The sequence below is a fragment of the Aedes albopictus genome, chromosome 1 (assembly GCF_035046485.1).
Source record: "Aedes albopictus strain Foshan chromosome 1, AalbF5, whole genome shotgun sequence".
Classification (NCBI taxonomy): domain Eukaryota; kingdom Metazoa; phylum Arthropoda; class Insecta; order Diptera; family Culicidae; genus Aedes; species Aedes albopictus.
Genome location: NC_085136.1, coordinates 111452687 through 111477228, shown reverse-complemented (window position 1 = coordinate 111477228; position 24542 = coordinate 111452687). Strand labels below are relative to the sequence as shown.

Below are 24542 nucleotides of genomic sequence, written 5' to 3'. Positions count from 1 at the left end.
TTTTGTATGGATCGTAACGCTATAGCGTTACGTAATTGTGTACTATGCCTTACCAGCGTCTTGTACATGGTGCACTTGATGCGAGGGTGAATGTTTTTCAGCCGCAGGTTCTTGTGGTAGATGAAGTTCTCCACCACCTCGAAGGTATCCACGTCTATCGTAGCATTGCTGCCTTGGCTTGCCCTGTCGTTGGCGGTTCTTCCAGCCAGAATGTACTTCGGTTTTGATACGTTGACCACCAGTCCGACTTTTGTTGCTTCACGTTTCAGGTGGGTGTACAATTCTGCCTCCGTTGCAAATGCTCTAGCAATAATATCCATATTATCCGCAAAACAGACAAATTGGCCAGATTTCGTGAAAATCGTACCCCTACTGTTGAGACCGGCTCGTCGCATAACACCTTCCAGGACAGTATTGAACAGCAGGCAGAAGAGCCCATCACCTTGTCGTAGTCCCCGGCAAGATTCTAACGAACCAGACAGATCGCACGTACGCAGTTATTTACACCGTCCATCGGCGCTTTAATCAGTCTAGTGAGCTTCCCGAAGCAGCCCTTCTCGTCCATTATTTTCCATAGCTCTATGCGGTCGATACTGTCGTACGCCGTCTTGAAGTCGGTAAACAGGCGGTGCGTTGGGACCTGATGTTCGCCGCATTTTTAGAGGATTTGCCGCACGGTGAAGATATGGTCCGTTGTCGAGCGGCCGTCGACGAAGTTGGCTTGATAACTTCCCACAAACTCATTTACTTTAGGTGAAAAACTGCGGAAGATGATCTGGGATAGCACTTCGTAGGTGACATTAAGAATTGTGATCGCCCGGAAGTTCTCACACTACAACTTCTTGTAGATGGGGCAAATGACCCCTTCCTTCCACACCTCTGGTTTGGTTCCAGCTGTTTGGCTTACAAGATCCGGACTATAAGCCGGTACAGGCATATTCAAACTTTTCCAGGCCCAGTTTGATGAATTCAGCTCCGATACCATCCTTTCCAGCTGACTTATTGCTCTTGAGCTGCTGCATAGCATCCTTAACTTCGCTCAACGTGGAAGTAGGCTCGTTTGTGTTCCCTGCTGTACTGACGTAGACATTTCTCCAACTCGTTAAGCAAGACCATGGTGAAGGGTGAATTATCGGTCTGTCCACGAACTTTTCTTAATGAGAATTTCCTTGACTATTTTGAGCATAGAGTATCTTCGTGTCTACCACACGGTATACACATGCAAAATAGTGATTATTGGCGGAAAAAGCTCTTAGCTAATAGCTCTTAGAACACTAAGCTGCAAAGCAGGCTTTGTTCCAGTTGAGACGTTACGCCAAACAAGAAGAAGATGACAATGATTGAGCTCTGTAGTAATTGCACACTTGACATACTAGGGGAATTCAGGTATTTGAACATGCCGTTACGCGGATATATTTTGGATGTTTACAGACTACAGCAAAATCTAATGAAAACGTTCAAAATACAGGTCGGACTCGATTATCCGGAGTAGGGTTTTGCAGAATTCCCTCACATATATAGCGAAATTTTGACATTTTGTCAAACGAACAATCATAAGTAATCTGTCAAAATTTCAGCTTTGTTCAGCATTCCGTTCTTTAGATATATGTTTGGGAAGCTTCAGAACCCGAAGGGACGAATGACCGAAAGGTTAAAGTCCCTCTAAAAATGAAATACACACACACATTCAGAACCCGACTCCGGATAAGCGAGTCTGATCTATATATGTGTGTCCAAATTACCTGAAACCTCCTATGTACATTTACAACACTGCTCGACAAATTAAAAAAAAAAGTCATGCTATGGAATGAGACCCAAAATTACCCGAGGTATAAAAATCTACTTTTTTTTTGAAAACTTTGCAAAAATATAAGGATATTGTTCCAGTTACTCACCAACATCTCGACTCGCATCAATCTGGGCACACGGGGTAAATACCTGTACCCCATCCCTGGAAACTATGGATCATGGAGTGACATTTACGTTGTTAGCAACGTCACTTCCACCGTTAAAATTTCAAATTTATGCCACGTATACAATTTCTACTTTTTGACACTTAATTGCTTTTTCATTGCAATAACTTGTCAAAATTGGCAATAGTCCATTTTACTAGCTGATTCCATTAGTGAAAATTCATCAGGAGCTGACGTCCTAGCACGTGAAAATCAATACCATCATCATTACTATTGGCGTTTCGTAAAATGGCGAATGTCCGCTGAATAGAGCACTACACGCCGCGGTTCCTGAAGGTGGCATGACAAAAAAACATATTCGTGGGTGTTAGTATTAATCTAGGGCAGGAACACAGGAGATAGCGGTTGATATTGGATTAGATTCCAGGATTCCTCTTGGGGTTTCTTCTTCGATTCCTCGACGTTGGAGCTTCTTCTGAGATTCTTCAAAGAGTTTATTTAGGATTCCTACAGAAGATCTTTCCGGAATTTTTCAAGGAGCCTTTTCCGAGGTTCTGCAGAGATTCCTTCGGTAGTTTCTCCAGGAATTCTTTCTGGGATTAATCCAGCAGTTTCGTGGTTTATTCAATGTTCTGAAGTTCCTCCAGGAATTCTTCCTGGGTTCCAAAATATAATAATAATTGTAGAATTCATCTAGAGGTAACTGCTGGGATTCATAAGGGAGTTTCTTCTGATATTCTTCCAGTGTTTTATCCAGGATTCCTTCAGAAATTCCTTCTGGGATTATTCTAGAAATTTCTTTTGAGATTTATGAAGAGTTTCGATCTAGGATTCATCTAAGAGTTCTTCCTCCAGAGATCCAAGCTTGAATCTCTAGATCTAGAAATTCTTACCGAGATTCTTTCAGAAATTCCTTCTGGAATTCTTGAGGATTTCATTCTGCGATACCTCTAGAAGTTCCATCACGTAATGTTTTCATAAGGGTTGTTTTAAGATTCCTAGAAGGATTTCCTGGAAAAATATAATCCATAAATGACCCATTGGAAGAAACCCTGAAAGAATTCTTGGAAAAATTCCTTAAGAAAATGCTAAAAGAATGCATTGTAAGGCTGGAATTTTACAAGGATGAAAGAATTCCATATGGTACTTCTGGAGTAATTCCATAAAGAATTCCAAAAACTCTCTTAGAGGAATTCCGAAATACACTCCTGGAGGATTTCCATTTGTTCCAAAATGACCTCCCAAAAGAGTCCCAGATGGACGTATGTACATGAGTTCTAGAAGGAACTTCTGGAGAATTTCCGGGTGTAATTTCTAGAGCGATCCCATCCCAGAACAAAATCTTGGTGCAATCGCAATAGAAAATACTTGAGAAATCCTAGAAGGAACTCCTGCAGAAATACTAGAAAGACTGGTGAGACTGCAAGGCCGAAAAACTTCTAAATACTTCCCTACAAGTTCTGAAGAATTTTCGTTAGAAATTCCGGTCGAATTTCCTGGAAGGAATCACAAGAAACTTCTTATGTAATTTCAGAAGAAAGCCCTGTAGAAAACCTTGAAGAAACTCCTAGAGGAATCCGTGCAGGAACTTCTAGAGGAATTCAAGAAATACCTCCTGATGTGGTCCTAACAGGAACTCCTGATTAACCTCAGAAAAAATCTTGGAGTTTTTTCTCCTATTTCGATATCGGTATGAAGATTTGCATATTTATCGGTAAACATGAAGGCTCTGAATTAACATTACCTAAATCTTGTACCGACTTTTCGAACCCTCTAAGCAGAAATACCCTCTTCGAATGAGCGTAATCAGTTTTGTACCTTTTAATTCCGTCCTATTTTCTTTATCCTTTGACAGATACGCGTATTTCGACTACCACTTGTAATCTTCCTCAGTGTCAGTTATCCACTCTTTGAAATACGCGTATCTGTCAAAGGGTTAGCAAAATAGAGCGGAATTAAAAGGTACAAAACTAATTACACCCATTCGAAGATTACCGAAATGTTCGTATTGGTCTTGCCGTAGTGGTACAACCAACCAGCGTTCTTTTTTTGTTATATCTGCACCGTACTGATTGAAAAAGCCCCGTGACGTGGGTAGATCACCTTATAATGGTGCGTTACGGTGTAAGATCTACCATAACAAATTGTGATCTTGTAATTTTTTAGCTTTGTTAATTTAAATGCAGAAAAATTCCAAGATCATAATTTGTTCGACTTTTTTTTTGTTTTATGTTTTTCATTGTTAATAAACCATTTGTTTCAGGAGGATTCAGGTAATTTTTGTCTATGTATAGAGTAGAGAGATTTATTTCCGTAAATTATGTGACTGTTGTGAGCCTATCACCATTTAATACTATTTCCTATTTCAGATGTACAAGCGGGCAACCCTGCAGTCGGGAAGACGAAACACCCTTCTTATTTTTTAAAACAACCTTATCTTTCGGTGGCGGGTAGACCACGTTGTCAGCGTCGTTTTTATTCGAGCCGAGTGCCGTAATGTCACGGGTGTAGATGCGTTTTTTTTTTTTAGAAAAATTGATTTTTTTCGGATCGCCAACCATGTTTTTTTTAACTAGTTTTACGCAATCTTGTTTTTTTTTAATTTTTTTATTTTTTATTTTTTTATTTTGATTTTAATTTTTTTTATTATTTTTAACTGAGATATGTTTTTGTTTTTGTGTTACGCGATTTTTTTGTTTATTTTTTTTTATTTTGTTGTTTTTCGAGTGACCAATTTTTTTTCCTTGCGTGTAGTTCCGATGACCCTGCAGGGATCGGTTCTGCTTGTGCCTCACACTGAGCCGAAACATACTTATTTATACAATAAATAGAAAAAAAATATCTTTTGATTTTATTTTCTTCAGCACGTTTTCCGTATTTTTTTAGATGTTTTTTTTTTTTCGTTGTTTTCGCGTTTTTGAGGTTTTTTTTCGAACCGCCGGTTTTTTTTTCTCACGCGTTTCAAATATCTATTGTAATGTTCCGATGACCCTGGAGGTATCGGTTCTGCTTGGGCCTCTTACTGAGCAGAAACATAATTATTTAAACAATAAATAGAAAAAAATCTCTTTTGATTGCCGGCTTTCAAAAGATTAAATTTTAACCAACAAAACAACCAATGCTGTGGGTCCATCGCCAGCTTTTCAGGCGAATCCTTGACCTACATAATACATCTCCCAACCACCCACTCCGTAGTACTTATGGGAGTGTCACTGAGTCGGAGGCCTCTTATATAAGTGCTACATCAACATTTCCTTCCCCTATCCCAAGTTACGGTAAAGATGGGCGTGGCCGGGAATAATGACATTTGTGCTTTTGGCAGTGCTTCCCAAACTGTGCGCCGCGGCGCCCTGGTGCGCCGCGATCCTCTTCCAGGTGCGCCGCAGGTTTTTGAGTTGTGACGAAACAAACAAAAACAAACTCTTTATTTGTATTGCGGAACACCATTAATTTTGTGTTGTTTAGTAAAACTAGTGTCGCTTATTTTTTTTTTAATTATTCCCTGAGTCTTCGTTTGTTCCACAGGGTTTCTGGTATCCTTTTTAAACATATCAATTGACACCAAATTTTAAAATGTTTAAATTTTAAGTTATTAAAATTGTTTCTGGACCTTATAAGCTTCAGCTTAGCTTTTGATTTAACTATAACTTGTCCATAGTTTTTTTTCAAGAACCTTATTTGCGTTCTTTTCAGAATAATTACAAGGTCTTCGGGATAGCTAGCGGCATGCAGGTTTGCTGTTGTGACATTGTGAACAGCTAGCTTTAACCTTTTTGAACCGGACTGTTTCATCAGTATTGCCCCAACCTCACTGAACTTTGAATAAGTTTGCCATGCTCGGTTTCATCACTGGAGTTATATACGCCACTCAAAGGATTAAGTCGAAATTTATGAAAATAAAAAGTTCAATCAAAGCTCACAGGTTCTTTACAATCTCTTCATGTGCCTAAATTTTGCAAAATAAATAAAAGTGTTTGAAAGTGTTGCTTTGCAATTCCCGTCAAAAATTTAAACTTTAGTCTAGTTCTGTGAAGTCATTTTATTTCAATTGAAATTCTATAATTATTGCAAACGCTTTAGATTTTTTTGCTGAATTAATAAAAAGCAGCAGTTTGTTTTACCTGTACATCTGAGTTTTTTGCTCTTTTATAAAGATTCTTTGATGAAATCAACATGATTTTTGAAATCTTACAAACATATTAAAATTATCTTTGAGAAATTTATTTAAAAAAAATAGTTTTCCGGTTTTTTTCCGAATTCTAATAAAACATGATACATATAAGAAGTGTTTCACGATTTTGTCTTTGACATTTTAAAGTGAAAGCTGTTTTTAATTAAAATAAAAACCTTTTTAAAATCTTTGGTGCGCCGCGACATTTTTGGAAATTTCAAAGGGCGCCGCGATAGCAAAAAGTTTGGGAACCGCTGGCTTTTGGTATTCTTGCATAAGATTGGAGCGAAGTTAACTCCCCAGTTTTGTTCCGAAAAGCAATCCGAGCAAGATTAGCAAAAGGTACATGAATGTTGTTAGTATCCAATCTACGAAGTATACCGTAACTACGCTAACGCTAACGCTAACGCTATCTGCACCGTAGTGATTGAAAAAGATTGTAGCAATCGTAAACGGGAAGGCAAGCAGCTCACCCTAAAACACTACGGTCTCCCTTCGGGTCTCTCTCTCATTCAGTACATGTACTGAACCTATTAATTCCAATAGGTACACAAAAAATAGCTGAGCTTGAGATTGACCTTGATTGATCGCCCGTGGATGCTACTCCAGTATTGCCAGACCAGCTACACTCGCACAAGGAATCAGTGAGATATCTGCCGGGGACTCAACAGGCATCTTAAGGCAATGTAGGGAAGGGAAAGGAAGTTTGTTTGTATCCACAGCAGACCGAATATACCTCTGCGTCTGCACAAATTGATGTGGTTGTTGGAGTGTTGGAGAGATATGTTTGGCAATGGGTTCACACATTGGTGCGTGGATGCCAGGCTTAAGCTGATAGATTAGTGTATTTATTACTCTGAAGATAATGCGGCACAGTTCGCAAGAGTGCATTACTCGTAGGCGTTATATACAAGGATGGAAATCTAGTGATCATGATGAGATCTCGAATGAGACGCGGTTGAAGCGCATCGCGCGATATCGCGAGGCATGTGTGGCCATGATGCGATCGTTATCATGAAGTCAAAATGATAAATACCGAAAATCTTTCACTTTTGGTGCATTCTTGTTGCACTTATGTCAAAATAAGCCAATCAATGTATTGTTTTCAATCATGAATTCTGTTTATTGGTTCATAAGTGGTTTCAACCGTGATGAATAAAATTTATCGCGACTTGTAACATGATCCGATAACGTGTGATCCCATGATAAAGCGTGCATCAGATGCTTTGATTGCCTGTGATCCCATGATACAAGCACGAGGCGGCAAAATGCTACTGCAAGAGCAAAGGAAATCTTGGATTGTTCGTATCCTGTATCATTTGCGGAAAGGGAAAATAGTGTTCTATGTGGTTCTACCACCGAATTTACTACAGATCAAGATAACCTCTACATATCCTTAATTGTCTCAGGGAAGAACTTTCGTTGGGATGGTAGGCATTAGCGGAGCCAGTATTTTCTTTTTTCTCACTCACTCTCCTAAACATACACGAGAAAGAGCGGAATAAAAGAGGAGGCAAGCTGCCCCTTCTTCTATCTTTCTCTTTCTCGTGTATGTTTAGCAGAGTGAGTAAGAAAAAAAGAAAAAAGAAAATGCTGGCTCCGCCAATGATGGTAGGATAAGGACGGATCTGAGAGTCACCTCTGGATAGTGTCCGTAGCCGAACACAAAGGCTATTGATATCGTGTGCAGATTTTTCTTTTTTTTTACTCATTCTCAAACACAAGAAAAAGATGAAAGTGGGGGCACTTGCCAACTAGAAATGGTACATACGCATCTCATTTTTGAACAACAATCGAGTAATCCTGAAAAAAATACGTAGTAATTCTCCAAAAAATGTCCTGAGTATGGAAACACCTGGGTAAGTTTATTAATGAGTGAAGTTGTACCGCTTTACTGTATAGAAATCGGTTTCCCACTTAATATCACACCCAATGAGAGTATATTACAGGTGGGGAAGAAGAAGAGATGGCTATGTATTAGTAAGCAAAGAAAAATGTAAACACAAATAGTGACGTCACTATTTGACACGCGTTCTTATGGGAGCTCGCTTTGCTTGTAGTAGTGACATGGTTTGCACCAAACACGGATCTCACGCACACGAAGTGTCTCTTCCACACCTTCATTAGACTCTCATTGTATCACACCTAAAAACGCGATCATTTATAATTGATCACTCTGACCCATCTAGATCTAACTGTCAAAGCTTAATCACCTCCTCGATCCACATCGCTTATTTTGCTGTATGTTTACTAAATCAGTTTTGTTGTTAATTTATGCAGCGTGTGGAAAATGATCTAGTTGTCGAAGCATATAATGTTAGTTGGTTCACAACTAGTTGTCATAGGTTATAAATATTTTTATGAGTTTTTTTTCTTCCCTGCTCGGAAACTCTCTTGACCCATTTGAGGAAGTGTGGACAAACCCAACCAGTTGGAACGAAAGCACGCAACGGCGTAAAAGCAGCAATTCGCGCTTGCCATATTGCTGTTTTGCTTAGGTGGATGATGATGCTAATTGAACTGATGGTAACCGAACGATAAACATGATTTGAGCCATGGGGATTATCCGAAAAGTTGAGGTTTCGTTACGATTTTGGTAAAACCAAAATGCTTGGGATGTTTTTTTTTGTCAAATTACCACTGAGATTTGCAAGCTTTGGCAGGATTATATTGGGTTTTGAATTCAAGATATACACATTTTTGCTCCATAGCATTTCCATTGAAATGGGCCTCGGCTTTGGAATATTAACTTGTATGTAGTGTCTTGTGCTATACTTTTTCACAGTATTTTCAGTACCATATCAACCTTTGGCAGAGATTAGGAAAGGCGTGAGAAGTGTGTGATGAATGAAGCGCGATTGCGCATGAATTGAAGCGATATGCGGAGTTTTTACGCAAATGTTGTCAAGTCAAATGCCCGGAAATGAATATCCAAATGATAAAGATGATAAAGATGATAAAGAACATATTTTTAGGAACATTCAGGAGTCTGAGGGAATCAAAATTAGCTCTATTGAAAAAAAAAACTCATCTACCAAGACCGAATAAGATGCAGAACGACGATACGCTTGGCACAAGCGGGCAAAGCTACGCTGTTGCTTAGCAAGTATCCAGGTAGGCAGCAAGGTCCCAGCTTCTCATTTGTAAATCATTCGGTTCTCCAGTTGCTACTGTGCGTGGTTTCTAAGAACGTTGCAATAGTAAAGGCAAATACAGCATGTGCTAGCACTACTGACACGCAAGTATTGAAATTAGATTGATGGCATGTATCCGCCGTTATCACACAGTTGCACGCTGATTTTGACCTACTAGTTTAATATTTTGCATGCATTCCTACAAAGTGTCAAGGAATGAATGATGAAAAGTTGGACTTTATTGGGACACATTGATACAGACAGGTGCTCCACTTCCCGTAGCGGAGCTCTGAGAATTCTGCCACCCATGCATGCATGCCTCAGCGCAAAAATGATATGCAAATAGAGCCAATTGTATCGTAAATCACTCTCGAACGGATGACAAATAACATGAAATTTGTGTTAAACCAACAACCGAGTCGTGACGACGCCGGTTACTATCTGGCGTTTGGAATCTCATTACCAATGCGCTCTCCTCAGCGGACCGCCCGATCGACCGGATTCAGCAATTTAGCAGACGACGATCCCTGCGCTGATCGATCCACCGCATCGTCTCGCCGATGCACATCGACAGCTCTGCGCGCGGTGATACGGATGTCTCGTCACTAATGCATGTTCGATTAATTAGGCTAGCCGCACCAATTCAGCCAGACAGGTGCATACGATTAAGGAACACCTATATTGCACGGAACGTGTGATAAAATTAAACAGAGTTAAAAGAACTATCATTTCTAAACGGTGTCCTTGGCATTACAAATCGATTCTAAGCCATGACTTAAAAAAAATATGCCAATAAATCACGAGTTCGACAAATATGTGCAAAATGCTCAGAGAGGGGCCTTAATATCAAGCTTTTATGTCTACCTTTATCTATTTCCTTATCAGTGCTGCTAAATGTCATGGATGTCACTTGACTTTGACTTTTGAATATTGCTATTTATTAGGATCATTTGGGCACAACAGGAGTTTGCAAGACGACGCGCGAAAAATCTTATAATTACATTACGCTGTGTACATGTTATCTCAGAACAAGTGCCATAGATTGATACAGTAGACGTTCGCTCGGTGCAAACGGTTTAACTGCAATGTTTTTTAACTGCAAGTCCGCTAAGTGCAACAATTTTGCAGTTATCGCACCGCTATCTGTCAAAAACGAAACGTCAACAGAGTTGCGATGTTTTTCAGATGCACTACAGCTGCATTGCGATGTATTTGAGTGCATTCTGGCTGCGTCCAACAGCAATTGACAACTGTTTGACGGCTGTAAGTCATTGCAGTTAGCGAATTTCATTCGGTGGTTAACATGTTGCACTTATCGAACGTCTACTGTACAGAACGAAAAATTAAAAGCGAACCACAAATAACAGATCACAACCACGATCTGTTTGTCTGTCTCGGGTTAGTATTTTTCATCGAACTTCTAGTCCCTAGCCGTACTAGACTAAAGGGATGTCAAGAACCGTTATTTGCAGATGGCCAACCCAAACTCCGCCCGCGGGTCATTTGTAGTAGATTGCAAAAAAAACTTTAGGTAGGTATTGTTTCTTCTTACAATAAAATTTTAAAAATGATTTTTTAGTTGCCTCTTTGGTATAGCACTAATGAGTTGCATCAAATTACCAATATTGAAACATTGGAACAGATGTCAATGAAATTGCAAAATTCGTCAAAAATCGTTGCCATCTTCTATTGCTATGATTAGCTCTTTATATGATTAGTTGAATGGTTTAAGGACAAACGTCTTGAAATCTCGCTTCAACAGTGCATCAAAACTTCAGACGCACAAATCTCAAGAAGCAAGCTTCAAACAGCAATCCAATTTATTATTCTGTTTTTGATCACTTGTAATAAGCTCAAAATAAGAAGCTCAAATGCGCTAGTTTTGTTTACGAAGAGATTTGTGCCCTCGAAATCGTGAGTAGGTGCCAAAGTCGGCCGTTGTGACGGCCATTTTGGGATTCTTACAAGTCTGTCCTTAATTTAGGATAGAATTTGGGTTAGTTTAACACGTATTTCTGAAACGCAGGTGAAAAATAAAACCTGTAAGAATCGTAATTGCGATAGCAAATGAAATACCTGTGTTATTAATAAATATTGCTAATAGCTTTAATGTATTTTACCAAATTAGGATGATAGCATGATAGTGTACACAGAACACCTAGTTTAAATGTGTATTGTTGCGACTAATTTTTCGTTTGTTGACTGATAGCAATATTATCTGCTCAGTTTTATTCATACGGGCTTTCCCAATCAGAATCCAATATAATGTTCATGCATAAGCTTTAGTACAGATGAATGGTCCAGATATGACTACATTATTATTAGTAATTACTAATCGTTCCATTCTTACAAGTAAGTGACATCAGACAAACTGAGTGGAATCATCATGCAAAATGCTCAAAGTTATCTCAGATCAACTGTTAATGAACTGGCTTGTCCGTAATTTGGATATTTAATAAGGGGTTCGACGGAAATTCACACAAAGCACGAAAACCACCTCGCTAAGGGTATTTTTGGCTAGGGTATTTTAGCATCAAATTGTGAAGTTTCCGTTAGTTGATGAGATGTACATATGCTCATGATTTTACAGACTGTCCCAGAAATTATAAGCACAACTTTACTGTGCAGCCATTTGATAGTAGAAGCAAGAACAAATTTTATTTTTACACGCAGCGTATCAAACTATTCCACAATGGTCCGAATCCGCGTTTTAGCAGGAAAAAAATCCCTATCTCTGTTATCGTTAATTTTAGGCGTTTGGTGTCTTAAGAGAAATTGTTTGATTTTGTTTGCTGCATCTTTTCCAAAAATGTTTGATTAGGGTGGTCCTCGTCTTAACTCAAATCTGAAATAGAACTTTTTAATTTGAGGTCATATGCGATGTTCTTTAGCAAAGTTGTAGGCAATGCTATTTCGAGTAACTTTGCCGAAGACACCTTTTATCTAGCTCTTAATTTGAACGTAGTAGGTCAATTTTAGGGTTTGGCTTAGGGCGATCCCTCCAAAAACGGTTCACAACAACTTCTTTAGGGGTCGTCCATAAATGAAGTAGCATTTTAGGGGAGAGGGGGAGTCTCCGAATAAGCTACGAGCCATGTATTAGGTATAGGAAAATAGGCTACGAGGGGGGAGGGGGTTTCAAAAATCGCCAAAAAAAATGCTACGTCATTTATGGACGACCGCTTATTTGATTTTTTATTCGAGGATGTGAGCTTGCAAGCATTTGAAGAGCAAGTAATGACGCATATTTGTTCTGAACATTACCTACATGTTGCTAGGTCTTGTCGTTCAAATGTTATGTGCAATTTTGCCTTGAAAAACAACGATGTCTTGAAATGCTTATATCTCATGGAGTTGGTACGATAAAAAAGTTCTTTAAACGGAATTTGGAAGTTCCGTGTAACCCCTCTGACCTTGATGGACACCATTTTATGTTGTCGCACATAAGAGCATCTGTAGGTTTGGCCACTATCGAGATGGAACAGATATTCGATAATTCTAACTTAACTGTGATTTATTGCACGTACTCTACACAGAGATTCGACGGATACTCTGACTGGACTATTTATTCTAACTGCGCGCGCGTCTGTGTGTCACTTGTCTTACGAATATAAAGAACTATTATCTGGTACTATTATCTATGGTGGTTTTATATGATGTTTATGTTATTCTGAGAATTTCTTCCACACCTGACTTTTACGTTCAGTTTCATTTCCAATTTAATGCTCGCGTTATAACGTTACGAAAATGTTGTTTTCTGCCCGAAATGACCTGAAAGTAGGCCATAAAAATGAAATTGCTGAGATCTCATGGTGCTAATTAACTTCAGAGCACTATAAATGTGCATTAAACTTAGGAACATGTTTACAAGTTGAAATAGTACACTTAACACAAAAATAAAACTTGTAGTAAACTCAGGTGGATTTTTTTGTTTTTCGCTGACACTACTTACTTTGAAAAATCATAACTCAAGAACGAAGCATCGTAGAAACAAAGTTGTTTAGAAAATGAAAGCAAATTTTCTCAGAAACAAAAAAAAAAGTTTTCCACAAAATTTTCCACCGTTGAGAAAATTCATAAAGAAAAGCCGGAAAAACTATGCCCGTCCCGAACTCCCGGAATATTTTCAAAAAAAAAATATTTTTGAGCAGGTAATTTTATAAGCTATGATCACTGAAATTTTTGGAATGCACTTTTTTCTTTTCTGAGTTATGATGACCTATTTTGTGAAAAATTACCATGTAAGCCTATAGTATATGATCATTTTTCACAAAATTGTGCATAACTCAGGGACGAAGAAAAGTGCATTCCAAAAATTTCAGCGATCATAGCTTATAAAATTACCTTGTCAATAATATTTTTTTGAAGATTTTCCGCGTGTTCGGGCATAGTTTTTCCGGCTTTTCTTTATAAATTTTCTCAACGGTGGAAAATTTTGTGGAAAATTTTTTCCTCTCTATATTTTTTATGATTTCTGAGAACATTTGCTTTCATTTTCATTAAAAAATTTTGCTTCTACGATGCTTCGTTCTTGAGTTATGATTTTTCAAAGTAAGTGGTGTCAGGGGAAAACAAAAAAAAATCCACCTGAGTTTACCAGGAAAATAGGCGACCCTGACATTTTTTTTTTAAATTTTTTTTGTTCATATAACTATGAGCCCGACTGTGGAAAAAAGTTTCATAAAAATCTGAGACCCTTCGGTCCAACCCGTACGGTTATAAAAAAATCCCACTCGAGTCAAATGATAATCCAAGGCCAATGTACCGGTTATTGGAGTCAAATTGATCTTCGGGTCAAAATTGATCTGACGTTTTTCCGTTTGATCAAAGATATCTCAAACAGTTTCCTGTTAAGTATCGTTCTGTTGGAATCAGATACAAAACGATATTCGTAAGGAAACTATTTAGAGGATGTTGTGGCGACTGTGAGGTTTTTTTTGTGCTCTATATAAAAAGTTACAACTTGAATATTTTCTACATAATTATTAAAATATGCATAGAGTCTGCAACCATTTGGGCAGGGGGACCTATTTTGGGCACTTGCTGCTATAACTCAGTCAATTTCAAACCGATCGACTTGTATTTTTGAACACGGCTAGATTCTATACGGAGATATAGGAGTAACAATTTTGTTAGTGTTTCCCATATATTTCAAGATCCTAATTATTTAGTTTAGAGAGTTGCTGTTCTTGACTAGGTTGTTCGATTGATCAAGAACATACAAATTACGGGCCGTATGATTTCAAATCCCACCACAACGAGGCACCAGAGGACATACACATGTTTTATTCAGTTTATCTTAGGATCATGATTAAGGTGGCCCACACTTATATGAAAAACAAAAAAAAAAATCGAGAAATGCCAAGTCTTACCTCCTGAATCGGTTGTTTTGGACTCCCAGAAGCTACGTTCAAAATTTGAGCAATATCAATTAAGGCTAAGGGGGCGCTCAAATCGCTTGAAGTTTGTAAGGGAAAACTTGGCCAAATGTATGCAGAAATTTTATGTTTTCGAATTTTGTCGCTAGGTGGCGCTGTGAGCGTTCAATAATCAAACCCTTTGGTATTATCGTAGGTGACTATATGCCAAACAACTTTGTCGAAGACCGCAAAGTGATTACAGCGCCACCTAGCGGAAAAATTCTAAAACTTAAAATTTCTGCATACATTTGGCCAAGTTTTCCCATACAAACTTCAAGCGTTTTGAGCGCCCCCTTAGGCTCAATCGATTTTGCTCAAATTTTGAATGTAGCTTCTGGGAGTCTTAAACAACTGATTTAGGAGGTAAGACTTGGTATTTTTCGAAATTTTTGCTTTTCATATAAGTGTGGGCCACCCTAATCATGATTCATTAGAAAGATGGTTGCTTCGGTAAAGTTACTTGATAGATCAAAGGACTTTTAGTTCAATGGCCGTTTGATTTTATTTTGTGCTACACCACGGCGCTATTTGCAAGTTTTTCAAAAGCATGCCAATTCTATTAATTATCTGGAAAATATTCAACAAGCTGTAACCTTTTATAAAGTTAACCAAAAATTATCGACTCTTGGGAAATGTAGTTTATGAATGGGCTCTAATGATAGGCAATTTCAGAATAATATCTTAACAAAAGAGCTTCTACACAACGAAAAGGAAATCGTTTTGAATATAGAAAGAACTATGTTTGTCTGCTACAGAAGCCGTCCAAACCGTAAAGGTTTGATCTTTTCTACGGAACTTTTTTTTGCATTTGAATAAAATTCAATTAAGTTGATTTTTCATGACGTTACAAATTTATACCACAGATAACAGATGTTTATCCTAGAATAAAATTTAACTCTAAACCTGTCTAAAAACTATGAAAACCAAATACGTTTCTCGCAGCTCTCATCTATACAACGAATTACTTAAGTTATTACTATCTGATAGAGATTATTTGCGTTTATCATTTGCACTCAAACGTTATGAACGCGATCGTTGTGCCGTCTCTAAACGGTTGCCAGTTAGGTTTCCTTATTGCAATGGCGGTTGAAAAGGTTTTCGCATATTTCGTATGTTAGCGTGAACGTCTGTTATCTGTGACATAACTAATACGAGTTATCACATCGCCAGGTCGGATCAGTACTAAGTAATTCGTTGGCGCAAAATAAACCAAAGATATTCCTGCACCTGTTTGGATAACTACCGCATTGAGCAGTTCTTATACTACGAAGCTTAAGGCTCAATTTAAAATTGAAAATTTCTAAAACTGTCAGAGCACTCTTCTTTAAAATCAGACATCTTTATTTTCCTCGTTTTTTGGAATTCTGGAAAAAGTGTTTTTTTTTAGTTTAGGAGAGGATGCGATTCTCAAATGAGCTTGAATTATTTTTTCGTGTAAACCCTTCAGTTCACAAAGTTCTGGTAGAATCTGTATTAATATTCCTCAACAGAACATTTATTGTCATTGAAAGCTCTAGAATGTACTGTCCAAAATCAAAATAAGTTTTTTCACATTTTCATCTCCACCATCCGAAATCCGAAAGATCTGTAATTCACTAATTAAGATCAAAATCAGTTAGTTTTTTTCATATTGTCGGGCTTGGTGGTATAGTGGCTATCGCTTCTAATTCATATGCAGAAGGTCCTGGGTTCAATCCCTGGCCCGTCCCTTTCCTCCTACTTTGTATCTTTCTGTATACTTTCTCCCTCCTTTCTACATAGGGAATCGCGCCACTTGGGCGGTGGCTTCTATATTCGTCTGTTTTCCACTATAACTCAGTCAAATTTGAACCAATTGACACAACTTTTGGAATGTGGGGAGATAGGTATAGCATCTACAACATTTACGGTACAACATTTCAAGTCAATTGGTTAAAAATTGACTGAGTTATAGTGGAAACCAGACGAATATAGAAGCCACCGCCCAAGTGGCGCGATACCCTATACAAATCATTTACAATCACATGTTTATAGCCATCGCTAGAACATAAACGGGTTGAAAAAGCCGTTTTCCTTCCTTCCAAACTTTCACAGCACAGTGTCTCAATCCTATAGAGATAAGTGACATTTCTTCAACACACGTACACTAGCTTGAATTTTTCCATAGATCAAAATCAGTTAGTTATTTCATACATTACTTCTGCAACATTCATAAATCGGAAGCTCTGAAAATTAATGTTCAAGATCAAAATTAGTTCTCTCACGTATTTATTTACAACATGGCGCGACCAAACCAACATTATTTATTTTCATGAGCTACAAACACCTTCAAAAACGTCGAACATGATGCTATTTCTACCTCCTAATTTCAGAAATGAATTGTAGTGCGGTTGATAAAATCACTGCTTATGAATAAAAAGGTCGGAAGTTCGATTCTGGCCGTGGTCATTATTCTGTTTATTCTCTAATTCATCTATCTATTGGTTTGATGTTCTACACTCCCGATCTCCCCATATATTAATTTGTTCTTAAAACATCTAAATAAGATATTATTATGTTCTTCTCCATATGTACTAATTTTTGATATCATCTTTTATGTCCTATGTCAATTAAACTAATAGCTGAATATGTTCTTCAGTACTTCGCTGAGTGATATCTAATTATGATATTATTCCGTTTTTTCGCCTACTCGGAGAATCTTTTTCCAAACCCATGTCCAAATCAGTTGATCAGGACATTTTGGGTTTACTACTAGTTTCGATTGGTTGCATATTCAAAACCTTTCAAAACAGTTCGAAAACAGGTCTGTAACTTTGGTTATAGTGAATAGAGCGATTAAGCTGTATATTTGATACCGAGTCACAAATTACACTAGTTTACAAAACAAAACGAAAGTCGTGAACTTCTGTCAACGACCAAAATTTTTGAGGCATAATTTAGCGCTGATTTCGAAACAGTGCTTCAAAAAATTTTAAGTAGAACAGTTTTTGAGTTTTAGCTCAATTTCGAGTTTTACAACTTTTGAAATATGGAATATAATGAAATTCAAATCTTGCGCTTTGTTCAACGAATTTTATTTTTTTTCCATAAATTAAGAGCTGAGTATAATACCATTCGATCATTTGAATGCAGGTTTTGTGTCAGATTGATGAAATTCAAGATATTGGCGAGTTTTGGGGACGATGTCTTTAAATTTTATCAAAATTTACAAAAATATATGAAGAAATTGTTTTTCAATAAAAAAAAAACAATTTAAAAATTCTTTCTCAACGTTTATTTGACATACCATATGTAGGCGAGTTATAGTAAAAAATTCAGCTTTATCAGATCATTGGTTACGGAGAATGAGATGTATTATGTGAGCGACTTTGCATAAAAATAGAACAAAAATCGATTTCAAATCATCAACCTTGTATGGAAAGTCGAAAAAAATTTCGCTCTACTGTATTTTTTTTCCTTCGCGTTTTCGTACTCATGGCATGATTCTACACCAAAAACGATCATCAGCTTACCGAGTTCAAAAATGCTGTAAACTAGTGTTATTGTACAGCAAAAATGTTTGTTAGGTACAATCCAGATCTCCCCATATATTAATTTGATCTTAAAACATTTAAATGAGATATTATTATGTTCTTCCCCATGCTAATTTTTGATATTATTTTTTTATCTTTTATGTCCTAGGGTGACGATGGGTATTATCGGCAGGTTTGTTCTCTTCGTCATGAGGGGTTTTTGTCGACCAAATTCCCTGAAACTTGGTCATATAATTCAGCTTGGTTGGGAAGGATTTGAGGCCAACTCTGAGTTCAACAGCTTTCAAAAAAAACCCCCATGACGAAGAGAACAAAACTGCCGAAAATACACAATTTCCCCTATGTCAATCAAACTAATAGCTGAGTATGTTCTTCAGTACTTCACTGAGTAATATCTAATTATGATATTATGTATTTCGTTTTTTCGCCTACTCGGAGAATCTTTTTTCAAACCCATGTCCAAATCAGCTGATCAGGACATTTTGGGTTTACTACTAGTTTCGATTGGTTTCATGTTCTAAACCTTTCAAAACAGTTAGAGAAGAGGTCTGTTACTTTGGTTATAGTAGAGCGAATAAGCTGTATACTTGATACCGAGTCACAAATTATTTATATTATCAAATTTCATTGAGTTCATATAATTTCTTCATCTCGATTCCATTTTGTAAAAAAGGCAAACAATTAAAACCCTTTTTAGAATTACAAGACATGGAAGGTGTTAACTTTTTTGATGGCATCAACAGTGACTTTCTATTGTGCATATGTATGTATGTAGCTAGAAGCAGCAGTGTCTAAAAAATTCAGCCTAATGAAGTTCACTCAGTGCGAAAACGAACACAAATAAACGAATGCGGTCTCCCACCAACATGACGCCGAGAATGAACATGACAAACAGAAAGCAAGACAATGAGAGCGACGCCTCGTAGTGTAATAAACTGTAGCTGATGTTCTGTTTTGATCTTCAGCCCGAGCACGGTGAATGTGAATATGATTTTTTTTAATTTGGAAATGACTTTTTATGATTTTAGGCTATTTAAGGCACGCAAATATCGATATGTTGCCCTAATTAGATTTATTATGCTTGCTTTAGGTGAATGGTATCAACCAGCAGCACATTTTGCTTTCAAATCGTGCTTAAACCAAAAAATATCAATTGAAGATGAATATGCTGACTTTGAATAGCAGTGGGTGGTTGAAATTCAGCAGACCGCAAGGTAATGAATTTTTCATCGCTTGAACTTCAGAGAGTGGCACACGGGTTGTCGATACGATAATCAAAACAAAAACAAATCTACGACGCAGGAGCCACTGGGCGCCGATAAGGATGACTGTAATTTGACAATTTAAGACACTGGCTAGAAGAAGCTGGAGTTCAAAGAAAATTCTAAATACTTATAAGTGATTTTTGAATCGGTGTCAAAATTATCATCGGTTTACTGACACCGGAGTAACAAGGCCTTCAAAAAATAACAGTAAATATAATACAAATTGGGATATCCCTTTCGTGACGAACCAGCACAGTTGTGCTATTGAGCGGTAACAGTTTTGCATATGTTTTATCTGTTTAGACTTTGTTTTAAGTGATCTAAACTGTTTCAATAATTCAGTCATTACTTGCCTGTGAGATTTTCCAAAACAAGGTGAACAAAAAGTGGACAAAATCCGTAAAATATGAAAAAGTTTTATCTGACGCATATTTTTTATTTCCGATTTTTCTAGGTAGTTAAAGCTAGAAATCGAAAGAAAAGGAAATAAGGAAAATGATTGTTGTTTTGTTGGGGAATCTAAGAGTTCTGGAGAGCCAAAGTTGAGCCATTTGTATGGAGATTTCATTTTTTTGCACTCCGTCCCGGAAGGGATATAAAACTACTTACTCAAATGATCGAAATAACGAAAAACAATTCAAGATACAAAAGACAGAATCTAACTTAACAAATTTCATTTTGATACGTACGATTACAAAAGGTATAAAATATTTTGTTATAAATTGTTACAAACAACTGCATTTATTTGCATGGACTAATGAAGCTGGTTACAATTATGTTAAAAGAACATAACAAAGTTTGCAACAAATATTGTACGAAAATATAACAAATTTTTATTAAAAATCAAAACAAAATCATATCAATACTGATTGCTAAAATTTTGTTGCAATTTATAAGAAGCATTCCGGTTGTGTACTGTTGCTATTCTGAACACCGTTAAGCTTCAAAGTTTTTTCGAACTACAATTTATTTGTTTGGATAAAAAGTTGTCTACCTTATGGTTTGTTTGTTTTTTTTTATAAATCAGAAGTATCCACTAAATAATATAACACAATAATGTGGGTTCTACTCACCACATCGTATCCAACGTCGTAATGGGTTCCTCGGGTATACAGGATCGGGATGGCCTGACGCCGTGGGATGTTCTTGATCGATGGAGACATTTTGCTTGATTCACTGATGGATTCACGAAATCAAAATTTTCAAATTAGTATTCACGGTTAAACACACTGTTTCTTTAGTATTGTAGTTTTGTCGATTTTGAAACGCAGTTGTAATATCCTTAATCACTTTTTCACGAGTAAATCTTCAGTTTTTAGAATATTTATTCTAAAATCACTTTTCCAAGAATTCTCTTCAAGTATGTTCCTCCAAAAGCAATCACCCCACGGTTTCGCTGTTCGATTCCACGGTCAATATGTCACACCACCCGCACTGAGGAAAATCGGTTTCCAGAGATAGTTCCGCCTCGATCAGGAATTGCAACACGACTAAGCCTAAAAAGTGCTCAGTCTAACCGCTTTATACCTATTAGTAACTAAAATAGAAAGAAGGAAAAAGCCCGCGCCGCACCGCGCCGCGATGACGATGATTATGATGACGATGGGACGAACCAACCACCCGCCCGCGAGCCGCGAGGAACTACTCAGGTACCACACTGTTCAGTGCTCTGTGTCAGGTGCTGCGGCTACCACACCGACGACGACCGCTACCACTCACTAGGGTTTAAAATGTAACGACCCGACGTTATGAGCTGTGTTGGGCGAGCAGGCCTTTTTTTGCTGCAGTTTTTAGACGCTTCCACGACTGGGACGACCATTCACGATCGATTCACGACACCAGACGAGACGACGATGACAACGACGACGACAACGGCGGCGACCGTTCTCGCGGTTATGCTCTCCGTAATCGCGATCGTTGTTCTGCCTGCACTAACAAACCCCCTCACGTTCTGAGGCGGAACTGACGAGTTGGGTGGTGATTTTTACGCTCTCCTATACCTACATATTCTTAAGTCTGTGCTGACCGACTGCTGAAAAGTCTCTTTGGGTTCCCTGCACCCGGTGAGGCGTGTAATGCATTCCGCATTACATTTGGATCGGCATTAGGACGAAGGAAGAAGCCATACAAGACGACAAGACGGGTAGTGTATTTCCGTGATTTATCGTGAGAATTTGAGATTTGGGGAAGCTTAAGTATCTCCTAGGCACCCAGTAAAAACGCCACCCCCGATGAAGACTGGCACTTAGGGGTAATGATCCGAGCCTAAGGGCCTGTCGATAAACTACGTGGACTCTTAGGGAAGGCTTAGGAGGCTTTTAGAGCCCGTATGAAGTTGATAATCAATATCAACTTCTTTTCTCGATCACAGCCTAGATAGCTGTGTAGTGTCGGTAGCGATTGTCTCAATTGGCTAAGAATAACACTACGGACCGCCTGTTCCGGTGGTAAGAGTTCACCAACAGGTGACCCCTAATTAGTGGTGTGATGCGGCGTCATGCTTACCGTGCCTAGGAATGAATGGCTAGGGGGGTCTAATAAAAACCTAAGCGCAAACGAAGCCTGTGGAGTACCAGGGCGCCCTCCGCAGTATGTTGTCCTTACTGCGCTAACCGGAGCAATGATGCAGTGGACCTTGTGCTTCTCCGAGACATTCAGTTGCCCTTCTTTAGTCTCACTTGAGACTAAATAAGGGCGGGATTATGAAGAGGTTGTTAATTAGTTTAAATTTTCACCTATATGGTTTCGCATTATGCGATTTACACAGTGTATTCTGTGTATCCTCGCCTTTGGCGTTTTCCAATTGATACCGATCTGGTTTTATTGCTGCTGTCCTTTGTTGTGTTGTTATTGCAAAGAATTTAATCTTACCTATTTTGGGTAGTGGCTACGGTTAGGATAACTCAGATCAATCTTCAGCATAAAAGAACAGCAACGATCAATCTTTGCAGTCTTATGCAAAATGGTACAGCCCAAGTGGCCTTGGTCAAAGAACCTTACTTTCGTAAGGGCAATTTCTATCTAGGAAACCTTGTGAACCCGATGTTTGCTATTTTCAGTAAACATGAAATGGCAAACTCGCGTGTTATGCCTCGAGCTTGTGTGCTTGTCAAGAATCAAGATGTATCTGTTGGAAACCTCAACAGGAAATACGTCTATTGCTCGGTTTATTTACCGCATCATGAATGGGGATGGTTTCAAACAAGTCATCGCATACTGCACTTCAAAAGGCCTTCCGCTAATTGTTGGCAGTGATGCTAATGCTCACCATATCATCTGGGGCAGCTCAGACATTAACTTGAGAGGCTCCAGTTTGATGGAGTACCTAAGTAGTACAGATCTTGCATTACTTAACATAGGCAACCGCCCAACCTTCATGGTATCTGCTAGAGAGGAAGTGTTAGACATGACGCTTTGCTCTAGTAGAATTAGTCACGAGCTGACCAATTGGCATGTGTCAGATGAAGAATCTTTATCTGACCATCGCTACATCTTTTTTAAACATTTTTTTTGCTTTATTTTAGAGACTTTCAGCTTCAGTAATCCCCGGTCAAACAACCTGGGATCTTTTTACTGATTTGGTTGCAGCCAAATTTCATGGATACTCACCATCCATTGACACTCCAAGTGATTTAGATGATACCGTTGATACTACAACGACCTTCATCGCGGAAGCTTTTGAAGAAGCATGCCCTCTATGGTCTGTGAAGATTACAAGAGGAACCCCTTGGTGGAACTCTGATCTGGCGAAACTGAGGAAACAATGTAGAAAGAGTTTGAACAGGCGACTTTCGGCTGGTTAGGAGGCTTTCAGGTGAATATATGTCGAAGCCACACCTTGAATTTTCAAGAGCACAAATCTGAAGAATCGAATGTCGGTTTGCGCTGAAAAGTTGATCGATTGGTCACCAGCAGCGGGTAACCAATCGATCAACTTTTCAGCTCGAACCGACATTCGGTTCTTCAGATTTGTGCTCTTGAAATTTCGAGGCTCGCAAGACCTATAGGAAAGCTCTCCGGTCTGCTGAACGATCCGGCTGAAAAAACCTTTGTAAAGCCTGTATCCGCAATAATCGGGACACAGAAGTACAGCTGTAACTCTGTAATAGATACATTAAAATTGCTCAATTTTGACCTAATAAAATCTTAAGATGTGTTCATCTCACCTACAAAATTTCATGTGAATCGGTGCAGTACTTTTTGTTGTAGCAATGAAAGAGTAGAATGTGCGCCATTGAATTTTGTACAGCTCCTAGTTTTGCTTGTCAGCGCTGCAACTTTTGAATTCGTCAAAGGAAATAGCTGAAATTTTCAACACAAACCTCTCAATCTACATTTGTTGCATGGGCAAAATTTCAAAAAAATCGATGCACTATCAACTATTTTATAATCGAAACATGTATTATGACTGAACGTGATTTTAGCCCCTCAGACAGCAATTAGTCAGCACCCTCTATTGTATCGATTGTACTATTGAAAGTACTTTACCAATAATCATCAAATTTTGCCGACATAATATACACATAATCAACTACCTTCTGTGAAAATTTCATGAAAATTGGTAGAGAAATTCAAAAGTTATGAATAGGCAAACATCGCACATGAAAAACACGAAAAATTTTCACTAACACTCACCCTTATCAACACAAGTAGCTTTCGAACCAATCGATAAAAGTTGATGATATTTTGCAAGAAAGTGTCTCTATAAGTATCATAACTGCTAACGAAATTTCATAATTATCATCACAGAACTTTGAACTGTAGCGTAAAAGAACCATCTACTATGCGAATGAAAATTGGTCATGATTGTACAAAATGCTTAAAACCACATCTGTTTGTTTTTCATCCACAGCTAAAAGTAATGCATCGATTTTTATGAAATTTGACACAAATAATAAACATACACCAAAGAGTTCTCAGTCAATTATTTGGCCAATTTTACCGATTCATTACAGAGCTACAGCCATACTTCTGTGTCCCGATTATTGCGGATACAGGCTTTACAAATGTTCCCAGTTTGAGTGAAGTCAGTCGGCTAAATAAAATCCTTGCGAAATCTAAGGATTTCCGAGTGAACGAACTTCGTTTGCCAAATGGCGATCTGACTTCCTCTGATGAGGAGGTTCT

The 24542-nt window shown here is 38.1% G+C and overlaps 1 protein-coding gene across 1 annotated transcript in view; it reads right to left on the bottom strand.

Moving 5' to 3' along the window:
• The window catches only part of LOC134289014 (beta-alanyl-dopamine/carcinine hydrolase-like), a 48122-nt gene that overhangs the window by 13028 nt on the left and 10552 nt on the right, over positions 1 to 24542 (bottom strand). Inside the window, exons 2-3 of the mRNA XM_062854995.1 lie at positions 20445 to 20591; positions 54 to 303 (exon numbers count right to left, since the gene is read on the bottom strand). Coding sequence (XP_062710979.1) covers positions 54 to 303; positions 20445 to 20591 — 397 coding nt within the window. The remainder of the gene's footprint in view (positions 1 to 53; positions 304 to 20444; positions 20592 to 24542) is intronic.